Source organism: Trachypithecus francoisi, unplaced genomic scaffold (assembly GCF_009764315.1).
Source record: "Trachypithecus francoisi isolate TF-2019V2 unplaced genomic scaffold, Tfra_2.0 Contig01579, whole genome shotgun sequence".
Taxonomy (NCBI): domain Eukaryota; kingdom Metazoa; phylum Chordata; class Mammalia; order Primates; family Cercopithecidae; genus Trachypithecus; species Trachypithecus francoisi.
Genome location: NW_022681442.1, coordinates 17292573 through 17318381, shown reverse-complemented (window position 1 = coordinate 17318381; position 25809 = coordinate 17292573). Strand labels below are relative to the sequence as shown.

The window sequence follows — 25809 nt, the reverse complement described above, 5'->3', positions numbered from 1 at the left end:
CCAATTCCTCATTCTGTAACTCAAAGGGAAAATTTAAATGGTTTAGCTGTGTTGAACTACAGGGACTGTCATCCTCCTCCTTTCTGAAAATTCTTTCTCTGCCTTGGTAGTTTCCTCACACACATGTGCTGATTAGTAGGTCAGCTTCAGACTTGAGGGAAACCCACTATTCTCTAATCTACCTTTGACCACTGTCAACAGAGACTACTCCTCCTACAGTTTTCTCTGATAATGCTGTACCAGAGAATACAATATAACCAAAGGTTATTAACAGTTCTACTGATTTAGAACTATTTAATGAGGTAATCCACGATTATGATTTTAACCATTATCATTAATCCTGTTTGTGAAAACCTGGAAACTGATATTTCCATAAACTTGCACTTCTTCAGTCACAATTCAGAGTTGTTCTTTTACTTCACATTCTATCATCTTCAGATTTTTATTACCACTAATATCAGCTCAGTTAGTGCTTAAAATTATGGCATCAGGAATCAGCCTTTATAATTACTTATATTAGCTTTTTAATTATATTCACTAGGCATAATACCAATGAAATTATATTTATAAAAAAGTTAAGGCAACTTATTCTTAAAATCTTTATATTTAAATAAGAATTTATATTTTTTGAGTATAAAATCTTAGCATCGATTTTTAAAAATTTCTAGAGTTTACAATCAAATTTGAAAATTCACACACGTTCTCCCTCGTCCAGTTTCTCACAATGTTATTTAAATTTTGCATATCAAAAAATGCTTAAAGAACAGGGCAAATTTGGGTGTTGTAAACTATGGATAGTAAAATTTAACATTCCACCTCATTTAATATGTAAATAACATGAGGACATTTCTTTTTCATAATCACCAAATATTCAGGTCCAAACTAACTTGCAAGGGTCACTAAACAAAGCTTCATACCTCATTAACTGTTATTGCATTTGCTCTTGAAGCTCACTCTAATCATTATTCCATTGTATTACAGTACGTACCTTATGTGAATCCATTTCAGCTTTTAATTTGTTTTGTGCCCACTTTACTTTGATGATGTGAGAGTTAATGTCTTCCTTTAATTTGTCTATTTCTCTGATGAGTCTAGTCGTTTCACCTTCCTAAAATAATATCACTAGATCATATATTTGCATTTATAGAATCAATTAATTACGTGTTTATCTTTTATATCTCCCAGTAACATAATCAGTCCAGTAATACTATAATCAAGGGCTGGCACACTATGGCCCACAGACTATAAAACTGATTTAAAGTCCAAATGATGAGAGGGTAGTAAAATCCTAAATCCAATTAATAGAAACAAAGATGTTTAACATTTACATTTTAACCAACTGGATGTGTTGTCAACACAACATACCTTTATGATTCTTAACTGGCTGGCATTAAGGTGAAATATGAACTAAATTGGTTTTGTCAGAATTTCTGAGAACGATGACAATATTCCTGAACTAAAAGCTAATGAATAAAAAAATAACATTTATCACTGAAAAATGCTAATGCACTGGAAATATGACCGTTGAGAGGCTGCTAGTTAACAGGAAGGGTTCTGAATAGGTGGCTCAGTAACGAAATCTCTTTAGACAGTATCTAAGAAAGACATGTTTTTCGTAAGAAAAACATAAATTCTCTTCTATGGTGGTAAGTGTTACATTAAGATTATATAAAATTATACTTCTGGCTCTAAAACTATTCACATTTGACACTACTATATACATATTTTACCAAAATATAATCTTCCCTTGAGAAGCAAACAAATTTCTCCAACATACAGATTTTAAAAGAAAGTTTTTAGAAAGCTCAAGAAAAAGTTATCTAATAAACCTGTGCCAACACTTTATCTTTTCCCTAGCAAACTTTTTCTCTGCAGACAAGTAATAAAACACTTGAATTACTAAAATATTCATGGTTTTAGAAGCTAAACTAATAAAAATAACTTTACATTTGAGTGTTAACCATGTTAAATTATGATTATTTGATTAAATACGGAAAAGCAAAGAGAACAAATTTCAAATAAGGTCAACGTATTTCAAATAGTGCAAATTATACCTTAGTTTCATACAGCTGGTGCAACCGTCCTTTCTCCTGAGAAAGCTGCTTAATTTTATTAGTGTTTTTCTCAAGTTCCTTATTTGCATCTCTAAGTTTTTTCTCAAGTGTCTCTTTTTCCTTTCGAAGGTCTAATGATTCCTTCTCACCTCTTACATACTTCATTACCATTGCTTCTTTTTCTTGGCGTGCCTCTTCACATTTCTTGTTGGCCTTCAAAAAAAAATATTACTTAGCATTAATGAAAAGTAATTTTCCAAATGGAAATGTATCGAAATATCGAAATACATGGTATTTGTCTCTTATATTACCAATGCATTTTTTTTTTTTTTTTTTTTTGCACAACATTCCCAGGACTTGTGCCATGAAATTTTAAAATGAAAGAAACAATTCAAAATTATAGAAAAATTGTACAATATCCCTAGCATTTGCCTTTACCCTTTCCTGTTCCTTTTACTTTGGCTAATATGGTTGCTATTTTTCATGTACTCCTCCAGATCCCCTTTCCCACTTTTTTTTTATTCCACCTGGTGTCCCAGGAACATAATATCATGAACCCTATCAATGAGCTCTCTTGACCTCAAACTTCCAGTTGGGTTCAGCCAACAGAAGGCAGTAGGCAGAAGCTTGGGAATGTAGGCAGAGTGAGATCTGGCTCCTCCAGAGTTCCCACAGGTTGGCTGAGAGCCTCTCCATACAACTACCCTCTGGGGTGTAATACCTGCTCCTTGTCCAGCAGCCCTGAAATTCTGCATCTTCCCTTTTTGGGCTCCCTAAATCCTGTTCACACCTTGACAAAGAGTCTTTTTATTAAGTTATCTTCAACACCAGTTTAAGTGTGCAATCTGTTTTCTGCCAGGACCCTGACTGTACAGCTGACAATTTCTAAAATTTTAACTCCCCTTCGAAAATTAAGTAGCCATATGCTAACAAATGACCATTTAATTTCCTATTTATGAAAAGCTTTCTGAAGCATTTTACACTTAATAAGAAATACCTCATTGGATTAAGTATGAAAACTATATACTCATTTAAAAATTGTCTCTTAGTATGAACCAGAACTCCATATTCTGAAATTCACAGAATGAAAACTTCTACAAATAGGCCTTCTTTGAAGTAAACTCATGGTTTGCAAATACGGTGAAGCACATATTTATTTTACAAAAGACAGAACTTCAAATTTTAGGAATTTTCAATATATTTTGTGGTAAATACACACTGATAATGCAACTGAATTGAAGAAGGTAATTATTAAAGTTAGCAGAATGTAGGAAAAGCTTCTATGCTTTGATGAAAAATGGCTGACAAAAATGTTTCATAACGTTCTGGCACTGTTGATAAACACATCTAGTCAACACTGAGAATGCTGTACACATACATATAAGTAGTTTAAAAATCTCCCAATTGGGATTTGTTTCCATCGAAATAGTCCACTAATCTTCAACTTAAGAAAGACACTGAATTAGGGATATGATAGGCCCCTGAGGGTGTAACAATGTGCTTGTAGACAAGGACTGAGAAAATTATGCTGGACTTGGCCAACAGAATTAGATTTTTAGACAACTGAGTATCTGTACTTAGAAAAAGTCAATAGTTCATGATCAACTTTAAGAGAAGTCTGGTTTCATAATAATTTAATATTCAGATAATGTATCGGCTATTGGAAACAAAGTAGCAGTTGTGGCCTCTGAAAGACCACCATGTGGTGAGAAAGACATATAAACAAACATTATAATATAATACGAAAAATTATAGTAAATGAATGTACAAAGTCCTTCAAAACACGAAAATACTTACATTCCCTGGGAGGAGTTGGCAGGAAGGGTAAAAGATGCTATACTTGAGCTAGGTATTAAAGGCTAAGAAGAATTCAATAGAATATAAGGGGTGAATCAAGGACAGGAATTAAAAATAGAGTGAATATCATGTGCAAACACCTAAAAGTATAAAACAGCATGACACATTTAGGGGATATCAAGTTATTTTATAGGGCTTAAATTTGGTGTGTTGGCTGGAGTGGGAAGGAAGCAGTTATGAAAACGAAAAGAAGTGTAGATTAGATCCTGAAAGGAAGAACTACTTCTGTCATGGTAATCATGGTAATCAGTTGAGGTTTTATTCCATAGTCAACGTAAAGTCAAAGAAGAATTGATGAATCAGAAGCTCTAATTAAAATGTGTGTTTTAGTAAGATAACTGGTAGCAGCACGGGAGCTTCTCTGAAGTTGAGAGATGGGGGGCAGAAAATAATCGAAAACAGACAATTGTAATAGATAAAGTGAAATATTATGAGGGTCTTGGCTGGGTGCAAGGGGTCATGCCTGTAATCCCAGCACTTTGGGAGGCTGAGGTAAGCAGATCGCTTGAGCCCAGGAGTTCGAGACCAGCCTGGACAACATGGCAAAACTCCGTATCTACAAAAAAAACAAAAAATTAGCTGGGCATGGTGGTGTGCACCTGTAGTCCCAGATATTCAGGAGGGCTAAAGTGGGAGGTCTCTTGAGCCCAGGAGGTTGAGGCTTGAGTTAGCCATGATTGCACCATTGCACTCCAGGCTGGGCGAAAGACCCTGTCTCAAAAAAAAAAAAAATAAATGGAAAACATTATGAGAGTCTTTACTATAGCAAGGAATGGTGCACCAGATAATAGCTCTGTTACTCGTGGGGTCATCCATAGATCAACTGCAAAGGAATAATCTGGGGTGCTTGTTAAAGTTCACACTCCTGGATCCCGCCCCATTCTGCTAATGGAAGCACCTACCTCATAGTATTATTGGGAGTATTAAACAAGACAATACAATAACTGTTATGTAAACTATTATAGAAAGTCCATTTATGGCACAAATAAAGGAAGACAGGCCAATTAAGGTACTTGGATTTATCCATTATAAGTAAGATGATTATCATTGACTTGGATAAAGATAAGTAAAACATGAATAAGATAACCAACAGATAAAATAAATGAAGTGTAGCTTCTACAAGTATGGCAGATAAACCCTCCTCATAAATACCAAAAATTTTAGATGAAAAATAACAAGTATCTTTTAATATATAGTTGAGCTCACAAGAAAGTATGGGAAATTTCCAGGGCTAAAAGATGTAAGACAAAGTAGAAATCCAGAATGGTATACTAGGGCTATAAAACCTTCACTGCCCTGTGATATTTACTAATATCAGGCCATGGGAGATGTGGGTAGGGGAAATGTTATCAAGTCCCTGAGATTTTATAATACAGCTACACCCTCTTGTAAGTCTACCTATCTGGTCTATGAAATGAGGAAACCTTGGCCGGGCACAGTGGCTCACACCTGTAATCCCACCACTTTGGGAGGCTGAGGCAGGCAGATCACGAGGTCAGGAGATCAAGACCATCCTGGTTAACATGGTGAAACCCCAACTCTATTAAAAATAAAAAAAATTAGCCGGGTGTGGTGGCGGGTGACTGTGGTCCCAGCTACTCGGGAGGCTGAGGCAGGTGAATGGCGTGAACCTGGGAGGTGGAGGTTGCAGTGAGCTGAGATTGCCCCACTGCACTCCAGTCTGGGTGACAGAGTGAGACTGTGTCTCATAAAAAAAGAAATGAGGAAACCTCAATCTGGAAATTAAACAGCGGGTGAATGTGTGTGTGCACATGAACATGGGTAAACACATATGGGAATCTATTTTTAAACAAAACTTATTAGGTTTAGTGACAATAGGTGAAAGATAAACAGGTGTTCATTTTACTAATCTTTCACCTTTTCTATATGCTTGAAAATTCTCAAAAAGTTGGGAGGAAAAGTTAGGGGAAAACAGGAATGAGGCAGATCTATTAATAATTAAATAGATCAGTTTTCCAAAATCTACTTTAATAATATCCACTTCCTAAGGTTGTGAAGATCAAGAAAGTTAACACTTGTAACGTATTTTGAACATGGCTTTGCACACAGCTAAAACTCAGTATATCAGCTACTATTATCAGCATCACCTACACTCTTCATCATTAAGGAGAAAACATATGTAGTAGTGAATGTAGTATATTGCCATTTGTTTTTTAAAAGGCAGGGAAGGAAAAAAGAAAAATACACAAGTGTCTATGCAACAAACAATTTTGGAAGGATACACAGGAAACTGGCATCAGTGGTTACCTTTAGGAAGGGGGTAAAATGTTTGGAAGAAGACTTTTTCAAATGTTTGAATTGTTACCATGTACACCAACTACTATTTTATTTTAAATATTAAGCTTCAGAGAGTTTTAGGAAGGAAGGAAGGAAGGAAGGAAGGAAGGAAGGAAGGAGAAGGGGAAGGGGAAGGGCAAGGGCAAAAGGAAGAGGAAAAGGAAAAGGAAAGGAAGAAGGAAGGAAGGAAAGCTCACCAGTTGATTCTAATGATTGGCTGGCTATGTCTGGGCCTGCTCAAACCAGTTACTTCTTAAGCTCTTCGGCTCTTTATTTCCCTTCAATTAGTACAAAAGGGTTCAGAACTGATAGGAGGAGATTTAAACATAACATCTGTAATGCAAGGGGTCAGCATGTTTTAAATAATCATCCAAATAAAGGCTGAGGATAATGTGTTTCCTCAAGTCCTTCCTTCCAGAATGCCATCTACAGTAGCAGCTTCAGGGTAGAAAGGGTGGGATCCACCACAGTCAAATAATGAAGGTGTGAGTTAAAGCTTTCAGATTCAATTCATTGTGAGGACTAATTGTTGGTCAGATACTGTGCTATGTTTTGTGGATACAGAAATGAAGATAACAAAGATGTCATCCATAGAGTTCAGGCAAGTAATAATAAAAAAGCACTGCTTAAAATGACCTCTTCTGAGATCATACCAACTCAAAAAGAATACCAAGGTATATTAAGTATGGGAAAAAAGGTTACAAAAAAGATGTACAGTATTATTCCAATCAAGCAGGGGGAAAAAAGTATATGACCATGCACAAATAAACAGGTGTGACTTGTACATGTATATGTAGTAAGATACATAACCAAAATACCAATAATTAGCTATGGAACAAGGAATGGGATATAAAAGGATTGCAGGCAAGGGAAGAAGACACAGAGATTTTTAAAAAATTCATTTTATTCCATATGTTTTAATTTATTCATCTGTATATATTTACAAATTGATTTAGAATTTCTAATGACTTATTTTATTATTTTTTTTTAGACAGAGTCTTGCTTTGTCACCCAGGCTGGAGTGCAGTGGTGCAACCTTGGCTCACTGCAACCTCCGCCTCCCAGGTACAAATGATTTTCCTGCTTCAGCCTCCCAACTAGCTGGGGAAGGGGAAGGGGAAGGGCAAGGGCAAAAGGAAGAGGAAAAGGAAAAGGAAAGGAAGAAGGAAGGAAGGAAAGCTCACCAGTTGATTCTAATGATTGGCTGGCTACGTTTGGGCCTGCTCAAACCAGTTACTTCTTAAGCTCTTCGGCTCTTTATTCCACAGGTTTGTGCCACCACGCCCGGCTAACTTTTTTTTATTTTTAGTAGAGATGGGGTTTCACCATGTTAGCCAGGCTGGTCTCAAAATCCTGACCTCAGGCAATCTGCCCGCCTCAGCCTCCCAAAGTGCTGGGATTACAGGCGTGAGCCATCAAGTCCGGCCTAATGGCTTATTTTTATATAAAAGAATTACCTAGTATTAATACAACAGTGCGGTCCAAAATAGTCTAACAGTGTTAGCTTATTTTAACAAACAAGAGTCACCAGAATATCAAGTTAATAATGACAATGATGTGAGAAATACCTGTTCCATCCGTTGGGCCATCTCTTTGTGTAACTGCTGAATTGCATTTTTAGCTGTAATGTCTTGAGCTACTAGTTTATCTTTGGAAGCTTTAACTTCTTTATTAAGTTCTTCTATTCTTGATTCTAACTGTAAAGAAAATTATTTTCAAATTATTTTTATAGCTATATCAAACAGACCACGAATACCGCAAATAAATATAAACAAAGTAAATAAACATAAACAATACAACGAATATACTTCAGCTATAGAAATAAAAACTTTCAGCAATGCTTCTATATCTCATTGGCATTTAGTAAAAATCTGGAGATAACCGTTAAGTTAAGGTATCTGGCAACCCCTAGAATATCCACTAAGGAATAAATGCAAAGAAACACAGTAGAGTCCCGCCTTATCTGTGGCTTCACTTTCTACGGTTTCAGCAACCTTCAATCAACCACAGTCCAAAAATATTAAATAAAAACTTCCAGAAATAAACAATTCACAAGTTTTTAATTGCATGACATTCTGAATAGTGTGATGAAATCTTGTGCTGTCTTACTATGTCTCACTCAGACTGTGAGTCATCCCTTTGTCCAGCATGTCTGCACTGTACATACTACCTGCCAGTTAGTCACTCAGCAGCCATCTCAGTTACCAGACTGACTATGGCAGGATGACAGTGCTTGTGTGCAGCAACACTTAGCCCTTAATAAATAAGTAAGTTTACGTATTAGTGGCCCCAGAGTATAAGAATAGTGATGCTGGCGATTCACAAGTGCCAAAGAGAGGCTTTAAAGTGCTTATTTTAAGTGAAATGGTGACTTGAAAGAAAAAAAATAATATGCTGAGGTTGCTAAGATCTACAGTAAGAATGAATCTTCTATCCATGACACTGTGAAGAAAAAAGAAATTCATGCTAGTTTTGCTGTCACACCTCAAACTTCAGAAGTTACGGCCACACTGCATGAGTGCCTTGTTAAGATGGGAAAGGAGACAGGCAGTGGCTTCTGCCTGTAATCCCAGCACTTTGGAAAGCTGAGGAGGGGGAATTGCCTGAGGTCAGGAGTTCAAGACCAGCACAATCAACACAGCAAGACCCAATCTCTACAAAAAAATTTAAAAATCAGCTGGGCATGGTGGTGAATGCCTGTAGTCCCATCTACTCAGGAGGCTGAGGCAGGAAGATTGCTAGAGCCCAGGATTTTGAGGCTACAGTGAGCTGTGATCCCACCATGGTACGCCAGCCTGGACATCAGAGTGATGAGACCATGTCTCTGAAAAAAAAAAAAAAAGAAAATGAAAAGGGCATTGATTTGTCAGGGGCAGACAATAACAGAAACATATTCTGATTAATGGCAATCGGGTTCAGTGCTATTGACAATTTCATGCATCTACTTAGGATCCTGGAAGAAATTCCCCTCAGATAAGGGGGAATTAATGTACTGTATAGAGAAAATATCATGAAAGAAATGTAAATGTTATATTAGACAACATTCACTTAATGCAAAAGAAGGCAGTGAAGGAGAAATAGGGGAAAAAAAGACTTGAAACATGGAAAACGAACGATATGGCAGACATAAATCCCACCATCAATAATAACATTAAATGAAAGTAGATTTAATAACCATATAAAAAGGCAGAAATTAACAGACTTAATTTAAAAAACAAGTTTCAACTATATGTTGTCTACAGAAGGCATTTTAGGTTCAAAATGCAAACAAACTGAAAAGAGTGGAAAACATATATAATGCAAACAGCAATCATAAAGAAGGAAGAGTGGCTATACTTACATAAAAAACAGACTAAAATTAAGAATGTTACCAGAGATAAAGAATAGCTCATAAAAATAAAAAAGATCAAGCCATCAGAAAGATCTAACAGATAAATGTATATGCATCTAAGAACGTAGCATCAAAATACATGAGGCAAAAACTAACAGAAATAAAAGGGAAAACAGACAAGTCAACAATAGTTGGAGACTTCACTACCCTACTTTCAAATAACAAATAGAATTAGGTAGATGATTAACACAGAAATAGGAGACTTGAGCGCTACAAAACAATGGAATCTAATACATCTACACAACACGCCACCCAGGAACAGCAGTGTATACACTTTCATCAAGTGCACATGGAATATTCTCCATGACAGAGGATACGCTAGGTTACAAACAAACTTCCATAAATTTAAACGATTAAAATCATATGGAGTATGTTCTCCTACCATAATGGAATAAAATGAGACCTCAGTAACAGAAAGAAATTTGGGAAATTCACAAATTTGTGAAAATTAAACCACATACTCCCTAAATAAACACAGAAGAAATTGCAAGGGAAATTAGGAAGTACTAGATGACTAATGAAAATGAAAACACAATATACCACAACTTAGGAGACACATCTAAATGAGTGCTTAGAGGAAAATTTATAACTATAAATACCTATATTAAAAAAGAAGAAAGGGGGCCAGGTACGGTGGCTCATGCCTGTAATCTCAGCACTTTGAGAGGCAGAGACAGGAGGATCACCTGAGGTCAGGAGTTCGAGACCAGCCTGGCCAACATTGTGAAACCCCGTCTCTACCAAAAATACAAAAATTAGCTGGGTGTGGTGGCGGGCGCCTGTAATCCCAGCTACTCAGGAGGCTGAGGCAAGACAATCGCTTGAACCCAGGAAGCTGAAGTTGCAGTGAGCTGAGATCGCGCCACTGCCCTCCAGTCTGGGTGACAAGAGTAAAATGCTGTTTCAAAAAAAAAAAAAGAAGAAAGGGTATCAAATAAATAACCTAAACTTCGATCTTAAGACATTGGAAAAAGAGCAAACTAAACCAAATACCAAGAGGAGGAAGAAAATAATAAAAACTAGAATGGAAATTAATGAAATGAAGAATAGAAAAACAGAGACAAGCCCAGGTGAAGTGGCTCATGCTTGTAATCTCAGCACTTTGGGAGGCTGAGGCAGTGGATCGCTTGAGCTCACGAGTTCGAGACCAGCCTGGGCAACATAGTGAAAACCCATCTCCACAAAAAAAATACAAAAATTAGCTGGATGTGGTGGTGCATGCCTGTAGCAGCAGCTACTCAGGAGGCTGAGGTGGGAGGATCACTTGAGCCTCATAGGTAGAGGCTGCAGTGAACCAAGATCATAACACCATACTCCAGCCTGGGTGACAGCGCCAGACCCTGTCTCAAAAAAAAAAAAAAAAAAAAGAAAAGAAAAGAAAAAGAAAAACGGAGACAACAAACAAAACCAAAAATTGGCTCTCTGAAACGACGAAAATTGACAAAACTTTAGTTGGAATGACTGAGGAAAAAAGAAAGATGACTGAAATTACTAGAATCAAAACGAAACAGGGACATTACTACTGACCTTATAGAAATAAAAAGAATTGAATGAATAAATACTATGAACAATTTAACTCAGAGACAAAATGAACAATTCCTAGAAAGACACAAACTACCAAAACTGACTCAAGAAGAAACAGAAGATCTAAATAGACCTATAACAAGTAGAGATTGAATCAGAATAACAAAAAAGAACAACAACAAAAACCTACCCACAAAGAACAATTCAGTCCCAGGTGGCTACACAGATAAAATTCTTTAAAATAATTAAAGAAGAATTAATACCAATTCTTCACAAACTTTTGCTCTTCCCCCAAAAAGGAACACTTCCCAACTCATTCTATTCATTCCTAGGTATACACCTGAGAGAAATGAAAGCATATGTACACATAAAAACTAGTACGTCAATGTTCACAGAGGCATTATTCATAATAGTCAAATGGCAGAAACAACCCAAATGTCCATCAACTGATGAAGGGGTAAACAAAACATTAAAACATCAAATATCTATATAATGAACTACTATTCAATCATTAAAAAGAATGAAGTACTGATACATGCTACAACTTGAATGGAACCTTAAAAACACTATGTTAAATAAAACAAGCTAGATAAAAAGGGGTACTTATTATATAATTCCTTTTATATGGAATGTCCAGAATAGGGAAATATGTAGAGACCAAAAGATTACTTGTTCCCTAGGGCAGGTTTGAGGGAGTACTGTTGGAGGGAAACGAGAAGTGACTACTAATGTGTGCTGCATTTCTTTTTGGGGTGATGGCATGTTCTATAATTGTGGTGGTTGTACAAGTAAAAGTCACTGAATTGTACACTTAAAATAAGTGAACTGTGTGGAAAGTTAATTATATCTCAATAAACCTGTTGAAAGAGACCGAAATCTTACTTTATCGTACACATATACTAATTTTCCTTATTACAAAATTATCTAGAGCAACACTGAGCAATAGAAGTACAAGCCACATGTGGAATTTACACTTTCTAGTAGTCACACTTTAAAAAGTAAAATTCTTTTTACTGCTGGGTGCAGTGGCTCATGCCTGTAATCCCAGCACTTTGGGAGGCCAAGATGGGCAGATCACCTGAGGTCAGGAGTTCAAGACTGGCCTGGCTAACATGGTGAAACCCTGTCTCTACTAAAAATACAAAAGTTAGCCGGGCGTGGTGGCAGATGCCTGTAATCCCAGCTACTCAGGAGGCTGAGGCAGGAGAATCGCTTGAACCTGGGAGATGGAGGTTGCAGTGAGCCAAGATTGCGCCATTGCACCCCAGCCTGGGCAACAAGAGTGAAATCACATCTCAAAAATAAAATAAAATAAAATAAAAAATAAAAAGTAAAAAGAAACAGGTGAAATAGTTTATTAAACCCAATATATCCAAAATATGATCATTCCAATATTATCAATCCACGTGAAAAAAATGAGTTGTTTTATTTTTATACTAACTTCTAAGTTACATGTGTATTTTACACTTACAGCACCTCTCAGTTTAGACTAGCTACATTTGAAGTGCTCAATGGCTATATGCAGCTGGTGGATGCCATATTAGATAGTGCAGATCTAGAGATAAAATTAAGAAAGAAAAGTCTGTTATACTGATTTTCTATTTAGAAGTATAAAGTTATTGAAATGCTAGCAAAAGAAAGGTGAATCCAATTTTCTCTAGGAAAAAAACAAAAATAAGCTCGTGAAAGGAAAGGCTCTGGTTCCATTCTACCTGTTCAGTCTGAAGTTTCTGGTCATTGAGTGACCTGACTACCAAAATATGGATTCAGCCCATTATTAAGGCTCCCTCACACTTTACCATTCTAACTTTGGTTTATATGTGGGGACCCTAGAGCACATAAAAATCAGGATTAAATACAAACTATTTTACAAATACAGTCACCTTCCAATCATGCATCAAGTGAAAACTTGTTTTACCAATTGTTTACTGTTGTTTTCGTTATATAACTTTCTGTGAAAGATGAGACAAAATAAAATACTATTAAGGCTAGAATGCTTCTAATTCTTTTCACAGAAGAAAAAGCACCTCAAAAATAAAGAGCAGCTCAGCTTTGCTATTAGTCTGAATATTCACTTTGTTGATTCACACATCAGAGGAGTTCATTTAAAAACTAGAAAGAGGTGGGGGCAGTGGCTCATGCCTGTAATCCCAGTACTTTGGGAGGCCAGGCTAAGGCAAGTGGATCACCTGAGGTCAGGAGTTCAAGACCAGCCTGGCCAACATGGTGAAACCCTGTCTCTAATAAAAGTACAAAAACTGGCTGGGTGTGGTTGGTGGCCGTCTATAATCCCAGGTACTTGGGAGGCTGAGGCAGAAGAATCACTTGAACCCAGGAGTCAGAGATTGCAGTGAGCCGAGATTGTGCCATTGCATTCCACCCTGGGTGATGAGAGCAAAACTCTGTCTCAAAGAAAAATAAAAAGCAAAAAAAAAGAAAGAAAAGGACAGGCTAGGAAAGCCAGTAAGCCAGATGCAATCTAGCCTTCACAACATAGTTTTTAAAAATACTGAGAATGGAACCATACCAAAATATAAACTTAAAAACATCCTAATGTCAGACATAAACTTTTATATTTCTATTGCTTCCTCCCTGTTGGCAAAAACAGTCTAGTTGACTGTCAACTCAAATCGTCTTTTTGCTTATTTTGAACATAACAGAATGTGTTCTACTATATGTAGTACAGCAGTCACACATATAAGAATAAACTTACATAAAAGGAAATACATCAGGCTATGAGTCCTACTTTGTAAAAGAGAATGGTTTAAATGCCACACAATTCTCTGCATTTAGAGTATGATTTACCTTATAGAACTTCAACTTATACAAAAGTTTTTTTTTTTTTTTTTTTTTTGGGACAAGGTCTCACTCTGTCACCCAGGCTGGAGTACAGTGGCATGATCTCAGCTCACTATAGCCTCAGTCTCCCAGGCTCAAGTGGTCCATCCACCTCAGCCTCCTGAATAGCTGAGATTACAGGCGCATGCCACCAGATGCAGCTAATTTTCTGTTTTTTTTTTTTTTTTTTTTTTTTGTAGAGACAGGGTTTCACCATGTTGCCCAGGCTGGTCTCAAAGTCCTGGGCTCAAGTAATCCACCCATCTTGGCCTCCCAAAGTGCTAGGATTACAGGCAAGAGCTGCCACAACCAGTTGCCATGAATGTATTTATTTTATTAATTGAAGTATGGTCTTTGAAGATTTTTTTCTTTTTTACCTGTTTAATTGTGTTCATATGCTGCTTCTCTGTTTCTGTTCTTTTTTTTAGTTCTTCTCTTAAATTGTCTTTTTCTGAACAAATGTCTACGAAGAGCTCCTGATGCTTCTTATTTTCTTTAATTAACCTAAATATAAAAAGGGCAGTATATGTAAAACATAATTTAAAATGGAGATAAAATAATATGTAGAATATAATTTGTTTACAGATTAGGGTATAGATATCTGTAACTATTCATTATAATGTTAATAAATTAACATTCCTAAATAATCATTTTATAGTGAAACATAACACTTTGCAAAAGATTCTCTGGCTAATTAGGCTATTAACTTTTCCCTAGAAATATGAATATTTCAAATCAAAATATAATCAGATGAACGAAAAGCATACTCTTCCAAATGTATACCTTCGGGCATCTCAATTATGTACCAATCCTGTCAGCACTGACATTCTTCAAATAAGTGGTTCTCAACGATGGGCAATTTTGCCCTTCCAGGCAAATTTGTCTGAAAACATTTTTGGTTGTCATAACAGGGGTAGGGGCTGCTACTGGCATCTAGTGGATGGAGGCCAGGGATGCTGCTAAACATCCTACAACACACAAGACAACTCCAACAACAACAAAGAATCTGGCCCCAAAGCGCAATACTGCTAAAGCTGAAAAGTCCTGCTTCAGATTTTAACACTATTTTAATGATATTCTAATAGTTATAATCTACAGTCAATGTAAAACAGCAAAATAAAATCTAGGCAGAAATATCATCTTGAATTCCCCTATAAAAATAGAAACAACATCTCAAAAACTGCCTGCAAAGTGCTAAGATACCTAAGAAAGTTAACAGCAAGTACTCGAGGCCTTAGCTGTAACCTGACACTTATTGCACATTTGCTATTGGTTAAATTTAGTTTTTTTAGTTTAAAAAAGTGTATTATTTCATTTAGTATTCAAAATAAGTCTATGAAATTATTACTATCACTTCTGTTTTACAAATTAAAAAAAAAAAAACTAATTAGGCATGATGGCTCACGCCACAAGTCCCAGGAGAGGCACTTGATCCCAGGAGTTCCAGGCTGCAGTGAGCTCCACTGTACTCCTGCCTGGGCAACAGAGTAAGACCCTTGTCTCTAAAAATAAAATATTAATAGCAAAACAAAACTGAAGCCTAAGACTTGTTCCAGGTCACACAGCTAGTAAGCAGTTGAACTTTGAATTTTGTTTTGGATCCAGGTATAGTTCCAAAGCCCCAGGACTTTCCACCTTCCACTTCGAAGATCACTCATTAACTCAACAAGTACTTACTCGGCATCTATTTTATGTGGGAAATATGTCAGCAAATAGTCCCTACCCTCGTGGAACTTACATTCATTCTAGGGGATAAAATAAAAATAGACCCTAGATATATAACAAAATGTCAGCTGGTGATTAAGTCCTATTAAGAAAAATAAAGGAGAGCGAAAAGCCAGAGAGTGACTTGAGCTGCTATTTTAGATAAGTAGTCCAGATAGGCTTCTCTGAGAAGACGACAGTTGAGTCTAGGAATATGGTGAGGAAACAATCATACAAATGTTTGGAAAAAAGGCAAATATATGCATGCTTATTCAAGCCTTTTATGACACAGTGGTTTAACTTAGATCATTTATGTGAGGCATACTTAATGTGCTAAAGAAAACTGCTTGACACACAAGAGTCCTGGCCATAGTTCACAAGCGAACAAAAGGGAGGGGGAAGTGAAGAGCAGTAAACACTCAATTTGTTACTTATGTGCCAAATGCATATAACTATTCTTAATTAAGAATTTTGATACCAGCACTTTGGGAGGCCGAGGCAGGCAGATCACAAGGTCAAGAGATCGAGACCACCTTGGCAAACATGGTGAAACCCTGTCTCCACTAAAAATACAAAAATAAGCTGGGTATGGTAGCGCGTGCCTGTAGTCCTAGCTACTCGGGAGGCTGAGGCAGGAGAATCGCTTGAACCTGGGAAGCGGAGGTTGCAGTGGGCCGAGATCCGCCACTGCACTCCAGCTTGGCAACAGAGCGAGACTCCGTCTGAAAGAAAAGAAAAAAAAAGAATTTTGGGCTGGTCACAGTGGTGCATGCCTGTAATCCTGGCACACTGGGAGGCCAATGTGGGTAAATCGCCTGAGCTCTGGAGCTCCAGACTAGCCTGGGTGACATGGTGAAACCCCATCTCTACAACAAAAAACAACAACACAAAAGTATTAGCTGAGCATAGTGACGCGCACCTGTAGTCCCAGCTACTTGGGATGCTGACGTGGGAGGACAAATTGAGCACAGGAGGTCAAGGCTGCAGTGAGCTGAGATCACGCCCACTACACTACAGCTTGGGAGAGAGAGAAAGACCCTATCTCAAAAAAAAAAAAAAAAAGGACAATTTTGGGCCAGGCGCAGGGGCTCACGCCTGTAATCCCAGAACTTTGGGAGGCCGAGGCGGGTAGATCACTTGAGGTCAGGAGTTTGAGACCCGCCTGGCCAACATGGCGAAACCCTGTCTCTACTAAAAATACAAAAATTAGCTGGGTGTAGTGGTAGGCACCTGTAGTCCCAGCTACTTGGGAGCCTGAGGTGGGAGAATTGCTTGAATCCAGGAGGCAGAGATTGCAGTGAGCTGCGGTTGCGCCACTGCACTCCAGCCCGTATGACAGAGCGCAACTCCACCTCAAAAAAGAAAAAAAAAAAAAAAAAAAGAATTTGGTTGGAAGCTTAGACAGTAATATTGATGGGTTCAAAAATCAAGGAACAGAAATAAAGAGAAGAATGGTGCTTGCGAGGGCACAGGGGGTGAGGGAAAAGGGTAGATGTTGGTCAAAGCCTACAGACTTTTCAGTTATAAAATGAGTAAGTCCTGGGGATCTAATATACTCCATGGTGATAACAGTTAATAACATCATATTGTACACTTGAAATTTGTTTAGAGAGTAGATCTTAAATGTTCTCACTACACACACAAAGGTAACTGTGATGTGACAGATGTGTTAACTAACTTGATTGTGGTAATCATTTCACAATGTATATCAATTCATCACATTGTACTCTTTAAATATATACAATTTTATCAGTTATATTTCAATAAAGCTGTGGCAAAATTGGGGGAATAGGTGTATACACAAAGATATCTGGAAATAGATGCATTCATGAAAATTTCAAAGAAAGTAAAAGGAAGTTTTCTTCATAGAAAATTAGATGAAAAAAAGTTAAGAAAAAAATCTAGTTGTTTTAGAGCTAACCTGAGTCACACAAAATTTTATCTGGAATTTAAAACACTATATTTAAAACAGAGATTAACCTCAATTTAAAATAACACTTGACATTTGTGTAATGCCCTAATGTCCACAAACAATTCCATCGGGTAAGTACTGTCACAGGTGAAAAAATCTTTCACTCAAAAAGGCTGACTTGGCCAAGACAACAGAGCTGGCAAATGCCAATGGGCATCTTCCAAATACCAGACATCAGAATTATGATTATTCTACTCACCTGTTCTGCCACTGTTCTGACAGGATGAAGCAAAAAAGAGAAACCAGTTTTCTACTCTATTTCTAGTATTTTCAGATACATTTAACAACTTGTAACTGGCTCATTTCTAATAACCGTATTTTAAAAAGCTCTAAAGCCCCACTAACAAAGCTTAGATTTTAACTCTGCATTTGTTAGCATATGGCCTTGAACAAGTTACTTTTTATCTCTCTGTGCTTCAGGTAACTCATCTGTACAATAGGGATAATAATACATGTCACAGAGTTCTTGTGAAGAATCCATGAACTAATGTATGTAATATACCAGGCACATAATTATCAGCATATACATGTTTACCGCTATTATTATTAAATGTAAAACATCTTATAATTTATAAGGTATATTTATAATTTATATATGAAAGTGGCAAGAGTCTAGATCTAAGTAAAGTGGGAAGAGGCATCAGAGTCTCAAGAGGAAGGTCTAAAAGATTAGGTACAGACTACAGGAAAATGAGAAAGTTACTCTATAAAATGCAAGAACAGCAGCAGCGCTGATGGTTCAAGTACAAAAGCATATAGTTTATTCACATAATATAGTATTTCAGTAATGCATAGCAATAGCAGGGGGTAGTATTAAGAAGGGCCTTGGAGTACTTGCAAACCCAAGTTCACAATAGCATTATTAACAACAGTCAAAAAGCAGAAGGAACCCAGATGTCCATTAATGGATGAATAAACAAAATGTGGTATATACATACAATGGAATATTATTCAGCTTTAAAAAGAAATGAAATTCTGGCATGTTATGACATGGATAAATGAGGACATTAGGCTAAGTGAAATAAGCCAGTCATGAAATGACAAGTATATGATTTCACCTACATGAGGTATCATGAGTAGTCAAACTCAGCAACAGAAAGTAGAACGGTGGTTGCCAGGGGCTAAGGGCAAGTGGAAATAGTGTTGTAGCTTAACGAATACAGTGTTTCACGTTTGCAAAGTGAAAAAGTTCTCCAGACTGGTTGTCCAACAGTGTGAGTATATAATAACACTACTGAAATGTACACATAAAAATGGTGATGGTAAATTTTAAACTATCATGACAACAGAACTTCACAAATCCAGAAGTCTAAAAATATATTATTATTTACTGAATGACAATTATTCTGTTCTCTAAATTTTAATTTTTTAAACCAATGAATTTAGAATGGAGATTTTAAGAAAAAGTTTTGGAATTTTATGACTTGTCATTTCCTTTTGAGTTTCTCTTAGTTCTGACAATATTATACTTCTACATTCTTTCAAAAGTGAATTTGAGTTGTCTATAAAAATTTCTAGCACATTTATACATTTACACTATTTAACATATTAGATATTTGAAAAACTCGACATTTGCTCACACATTCAGTAACTATACATTTATTGTTCAACTACTATGTGCGTGATTCTAATGTGGAAGTAAAAATGGACAAAATGGTATTTTCCTTTAAATAATTCTATCTCAAATCCCTGTGGGGGAAAAAAAATAACCTAAAGGTATAAAAAACTTACTTTTTAATGATATGTTCCTGCTGCAAATATTTATCTTGCACACACTTTTCAAACAGAACTAATGCATGTTCTCCCTTATTCATTCCATTTGGTACTGCATGGTCTGCAAACTCCGTAGATAAGAGCTCAGATTCTATTTCTTCCAACAAATCTTCTGATGCTGAAACGCTCTTTATTTTTGAAATAAACTTCTTGGTGCAGTCTGTATCATAGGGGCTTTCTGAATAAGTCTTTTCATTAGCTGATTCTGGAAATGTAGATGACCTTAATTCCACTAATATTTGTGTTACTTTCTGTTCTGTTTCATTTGTTTTTGAAATCTGTTTAGCAAAATTTCCACTACGAAAATCAGCTGTTTGTTCAGAATTTTCTAGGCCTATGTCTGTTTTGGCACAAGAATCCTCACCTCCACCATGATCTGGAATATAATTTTCCTGGGCTTCAATTCGATTATTATGCTCATTAGGTTGACATAAAGTTTTATCAGTGTTTAATGACAATAGTTTGGACTCATTTTCTAATTTGCTGCTTTCATCGCCAGAAAACAAGTTGCATGAGTCTTCCTTTAATTCACGTGTTTTCCCAACATTTTTATCAGAGGAAGCAGAGGCTATGTAGTCTGTCTCTGACATGCTGACTGGCACCAATTCACTTTGTAATTCTTCAAATCTGCTCCTGATCTTCGTTTTACATCTAAGAAATTGAAACATCAAAATTAAAAACCACTTTAAATCAAAACCCCATAAAAGCTTGAACATACTCTGTGATGTAGAATAACTAACATCACAAATTTTATCACTAATAATTCCTTTAAAAGCCTTTCCTTGAGAAAAAAGAAAAAGGACTAGGACAGCTAACCCAAGCTGGCTAGCTACAAGCAGTAAGGCCATTGCAAAGTCTGTCTTTCCTCCCTCAATTCAAACAACTTCATTAATTTATTTCAGTTGTAGTCTGCCATTCTCCAATCATCCCCATAAGATGTTAGGTAAGGAGTAACGCTAGCAACTAGAAGATGAGTGCCAAAGAATGCTAAGAATTCCTTCAGCTCTGTAAAGAAAAAAAGACTACCTCATAAATCTGTAAGAAAACACTGGAGAAATAATACACCAATAAAAGCACGAGGAGAGAAATCACAAACCAAGATAACAAAACAATGCACATTAAAGAAGATAAAAATTTACTAAGAAGGAAACCTAAATAACAAGACACAACTATCTACAGCCCAGAGATCTAGATTTGAGCCATAATGAAGTCAGGGTATGAAGAATCCCTGGTAGAAATTAGTTTTCCATCCAGGCAGGAATTCACGAAGTACCATGGTGATTTTCAAACATTCTCATCAGGAAAAAAACAATGTCCAGTACAAATAAAATGGAGCCCATATGCACTGCCTAGGTCAATAAAAACAACTTTAAAAATTAATTTGACAAAGTTAGAATATATACATACACACACACATATATACATATATACACATATACACACACAAACACACACACACACACATATATATATGTATCTTTTTTTGGGGGACAGAGTCTCACTATTGTTGCCCGGGCTGGAGTGCAATGATGAGATCTTGGCTCACTGCAACCTCTGCCTCCCAGGTTCCAGCAATTCTCTTGCCTCAGCCTCCTGAGTAGCTGAGACTACAGGGGCCCAATACTACGCCTGGCTAATTTTTTGTGTTTTTAGTAAGAGAGGTCTCAAACTCCTGACATCAGGTGATCCACCTGCCTTGGCCTCCCAAAGTGCTAGGAATACAGGGGTGAGCCACCACATCCAGCCTAGAATATATTTTTATATTTTGTTTATAGAGGTTACTATTCTAGCCATTTCATGAAAATTAGTCATCTTCAAATATTATCCTACAACATATAATTATAAAATATTTCCACAATCTTGATAAAAAAAATTGTTGACTTCTTTTGTCAGGTATCAACAAAGCATGTACAAGGTCATGAGTTACTGAAACCATGTGAGGTTAGATTAAAAAGTGGGCAGATCATAGTTTTGACAGAAATAACAGAGCAATCATTCCAGATGAGAGAGACACTAATGGAAAATACCTCTAGTTTATACATGAGATATAAACTAATGGAAAACTAATGGAGAGATACACTAAATTTTTAAGTAACAAAACGTGCATGGTTACATCAGGCTGGGATAAAGGTGGTTATCAGAGGATGATGAAAAGAGAGACAGAAGACTGGTCAGGTAGACTCCATAGAAGGCTAAGCAGGAGTGAATTTTGTTAAGAACAAATCATGGTAAATCAGAAAAGACTTGTATACTTAATTATAACGCAGAGTTTCTAGCACATAGTGGGTTCTCACATATTTGTTCAATTAAAGCTTGTAAGCACAGAAATGGTAACACTAGTATTTGAGAAACATTATTCTAGGAATCTCAAAAATGGGAGGAATAAGTGTAAGAAAAGAAAAGCAGACCAGCTTGTTAAATATGCTAATTTCTAGACTGCCCTCTGAGGCATCAATTAATATAGCCATTGGCCTAAATACTCTACCTCTCTATATAAATATGTTTCCAAACAACCAAATTATCATTATCTTGCTGCAGGTATTTTATAACCAAGCCAAAGCACACACTAGTATTAAAGCCTTGGTTTAGACAACACAAAGAAAGGGAGTAAATAAAAGACCTTGTAAGTACTCTGTATTCCAAAATCTAGGACAAAATAAAATAATTCTCAGAGGCACTGCCACCTACATTACCTCACCCAAAGTAACTCACTTTAAGATATAACTTGTGGGTTGGGTGTGGTGGCTCACACCTGTAATCCCAGCACTTTGGGAGGCCAAGGCAGGCGGATCACGAGGTCAAGAGTTCAAGACCAGCCTGGCCAAGATGGTGAAACTCCCCCGTCTCTACTAAAAACACAAAAATTAGTTGGGTGTGGTGGCAGCTGCCTGTAATCCCAGCTACTCGCAGGACTGAGGCAGAGAACTGCTTGAACCCGGAAGGCAGAGGTTGTGGTGAGCCAAGATTGCGCCACTGCACTCCAGCCTGGAAGACAGAGCAAGACTCTGTCTCAAAAAAACAAAAAACAAAAACAAAAAACAAAAAACAATTAGCCAGGCATGACAGTGGGTGCCTGTAATCTCAGCTACTCAGGAGGCTGAGGCAGAAGAATTGCTTGAACCCAGGAGGCGGAGGGTGCAGTGGGCCGAGATCACGCCATTGCACTCCAGCCTGGGCAACAGAGTGAGACACTTCGTCTCAAAAACAATAAAAAAATTAAAAAATAATAAGGAGAAGGAGCACGTCTTTGAGTCAAATTACACCTCCTCATGCCAAGCAGCTGGGAACAGCTTCAACTCTTCTTCAGAGAAAACAATGAGTTTGTGACTTCATTTCTTTTATTTTAATGGCTAGAACCTGTCTTAATTTCTGGAATAAGTTTTTTGTAGTAACCAAAAGTGGTGTAATAGTTACATCAGACCAAGAGATTCTTAAAAGGACTGCACTTCAGAAGGAAGTACAGAGGTTAGGAGTGTTTTACACTGTATGACTGGAGACCTAGTAAGGAAAAAATAAAACCATTTCATGTTTATATCCCAGATTTAAGATTCCTCAGTAAACCAGTTGTACTACTTTTCCATTCTTATCTCTCAACACATTCCTGAAATCCTGGCACTTCACTATACTTCACTAGCCAAACCAGTCTAACTCAAAGATTCCCCCAATTTGCATATTAACATTTCAATGGCTTTGTTCTCAACTAGAATGTTCTTCCCTTAGGTCTATCTAAAGCCTATGTTTAAAGGACCAATTCTATAACACGGTGAAACCCCGTCTCTACAAAAAAAATACAAAAATCTAGCCAGGCGAGGTGGCGGGCGCCTGTAGTCCCAGCTACTCGGGAGGCTGAGGCAGGAGAATGGCGTGAACCCGGGAGGCGGAGCTTGCAGTGAGCTGAGATCCGGCCACTGCACTCCAGCCTGGGTGACAGAGCGAGACTCCGTCTCAAAAAAAAAAAAAAAAAAAAAGGACCAATTCTAATGTCACATCTTCCTCCAAATTTTCTCTCATCACAAGTACAAAAATAGTCTCTCAGGGTAAATTAAAAAACACTGCATTTATACTCATCAAGCACATACAGCCTTTCTTGTGACCTTTTTGACGAGGCAGCTTTAGCCTTTTAAATGATCTTTGTCCTTGCATGAAGATGGAACTTCACTCTGAACTGAATCAAACTCTTAAGTCTCACGCAATATAATAGTAATAATATATCTAACAAACATGTTCTCTACTACATTTACATGCATTTTTGCAAATGCTCTTCAGTGGTTATAAAAATGAAGGTGGGGTCAACCGGGTTTACACAGTGATCTAGGGAGCAAACAGCATTCAGTGGATGGAAAACAGGTTGTAAGATGACAATGTGCAAGACAGTATAGAACAACAAAAATGTGTTATCCTGCTGGATATTCATCTAGATTTAAAAAGCTGTTTATTTGGTTACCTAAGCTTAGAATCTGTTTTATATATCCTTCTCCTGTAAATTAAGGAAGACTCAGATTAACCTCAAAAGGCAAGTACTTTCTGTAACTTCTCTCAGCAATATGCTCATGACCTTTAGAAAATCATGTAAATTGGCATGTGATAACTACTTAGCTTGCAAGCTGGTTTTTTTTTTTTTTTTGGAAAGACGGAGTCTCACTCTGTTGCCAGGCTGAGTGCAGTGGCATGATCGGCTCACTGCAACCTCCGACTCCCTGGTTCAAGTCATTCATCTGCCTCAGCCTCCCAAGTAGCTGAGATTACAGGCACAAGCCACCATGCCCAGCTAATTTTTGTATTTTTAGTAAGATTGGGGGTTTCACCATGTAGGCCAGGATGGTCTGTCTCTGGACCTTGTCATCCGCCCACCTCGGCCTTCCAAAGTGCTGGGATTACAAGCGTGAGCCACTGCACCTGGCCGCTTGCACACCTTCTGATGATGCTCAAATGAATACTGTTTGGCAGCCAAAGGAAAAGGAGGGGGTTAACAATGGTCTATGTGTATACATGCAACAAAGCCATCACCATAAATAGCTGCACAAGAGTGGCAGCAGATCAGGGGAAAAAGCAATGAACTTGATTATGTTCACAGTTAACCAGAAGAAAAACAGTTGGCTGAGTCCTCATGTAGGCCTCCAGTTGACAATACTGATGAAGGCCAATTTGGTTGCTATTCAAGTTTTTTGGGGGGAGAGGGGTATCGGGTAAAAGGGGAGCCGTCATAGAGGCTACTAAGGATAGAATGGCAGGTAGTAGACTAAAGGGGAAGGATGTAAAACAAGACATTCATTTGTAAGATTATTTTAAGAAGTGCTGGTACATCAGGGGTGCAGTGTGTAATCCCAACACCTTGGAAGGCTGATGTGGAAGGACTGATTGAGATCAGGAGTTTGAGACCAGCCTAGGCAACATAACAAGACCTCATCTCTACAAAAAAAAAAAAAATTTGTTAAAGTTAGCTGGGCATGGTGGCATGTACCTGTAGTCCCAGCTACTCAGAAAGCTGAGGTGGCAAGATCACTTGAGTCCAGGAGTTCAAGGCTGCAATGAGCTATGATGGCACCACTGCACTCCAGCCTGAACAAGAGTGACAGCAGGTCTCTAAAAAAATAGAAGTGCTTGTACAAAGCAAATTTACACTCATACATATATATAGTAATTACAATTATAGATTATAATACCTTTTAGCAACTCTTACTCATTAGGAGAAACTGTATTTAATACAGTACAGTCACAAAATTTCTTTTAACTCAAGTACTTTTTCTCCCCTAGAGTTGTTTCTGTTTCTGACACAGTACTACAGGACCAATTCACACTTCGAAATCATTTCAGTGGGTGAGAACTGGTTTCGCTCTTACTGGAGCTCATCAGCTGTAGGCAACTGGTCAAGAAACAACTTTTACTTGCCTTAAAGCCAACCATTACCCACTCTGGAACTTATTTTTAGAACTCACATTTCTACAAAATTATTTCCACACAAGAACCATATAAATGAAAACACTGTCGTTTGGTTCCATTTCCTGTTTTTCTAATTAGCAGTATAAACAACAAAAAATTTAGGTTTATTTGATAAACTGCAAATATTGCCCCTATATGTAACATCACTATTGTAAAATCTAAGATTGGTGTTCGAAGTATTTTTCAGACCCTGCATTTTGATGCACCAGCTAGTGCCTGCCACCTGGACCACTAAACTGGCTCAACTGGTCTTGTAACTTGGCACAAGAAGATAGCTTCAACCCCCTGTGAGTCATCCCCGACCCAACCAATTAGCATTCCCCATTCCCTAGCCCCCTGCCCACCAAATTATCCTTAAAAAACTCTAGTCTCCTAATTTTCAGGGAGATTGATTTGAGTAATTAACTTCTTACTATTACTTGGCTGGCTCTGCATTTATTAAACCTTCTCTATTGCAA

General features: G+C 37.3%; 1 protein-coding gene across 5 annotated transcripts in view; it reads right to left on the bottom strand.

Moving 5' to 3' along the window:
* CCDC186 (coiled-coil domain containing 186) overlaps window positions 1-25809 on the bottom strand; it is a 50562-nt gene that overhangs the window by 19039 nt on the left and 5714 nt on the right. For 3 of the 5 annotated variants that reach the window (XM_033182054.1, XM_033182049.1, XM_033182062.1), the window contains 5 exons: window positions 19370-20062; window positions 14340-14466; window positions 7778-7906; window positions 2055-2267; window positions 989-1108 (listed from right to left, as the gene is read on the bottom strand). In XM_033182054.1, the coding sequence (XP_033037945.1) occupies window positions 989-1108; window positions 2055-2267; window positions 7778-7906; window positions 14340-14466; window positions 19370-20001 (1221 nt within the window). In that variant the 5' untranslated portion in view covers window positions 20002-20062. The remainder of the gene's footprint in view (window positions 1-988; window positions 1109-2054; window positions 2268-7777; window positions 7907-14339; window positions 14467-19369; window positions 20063-25809) is intronic. The other 2 variants (XM_033182072.1, XM_033182081.1) reach the window with 1 other exon arrangement.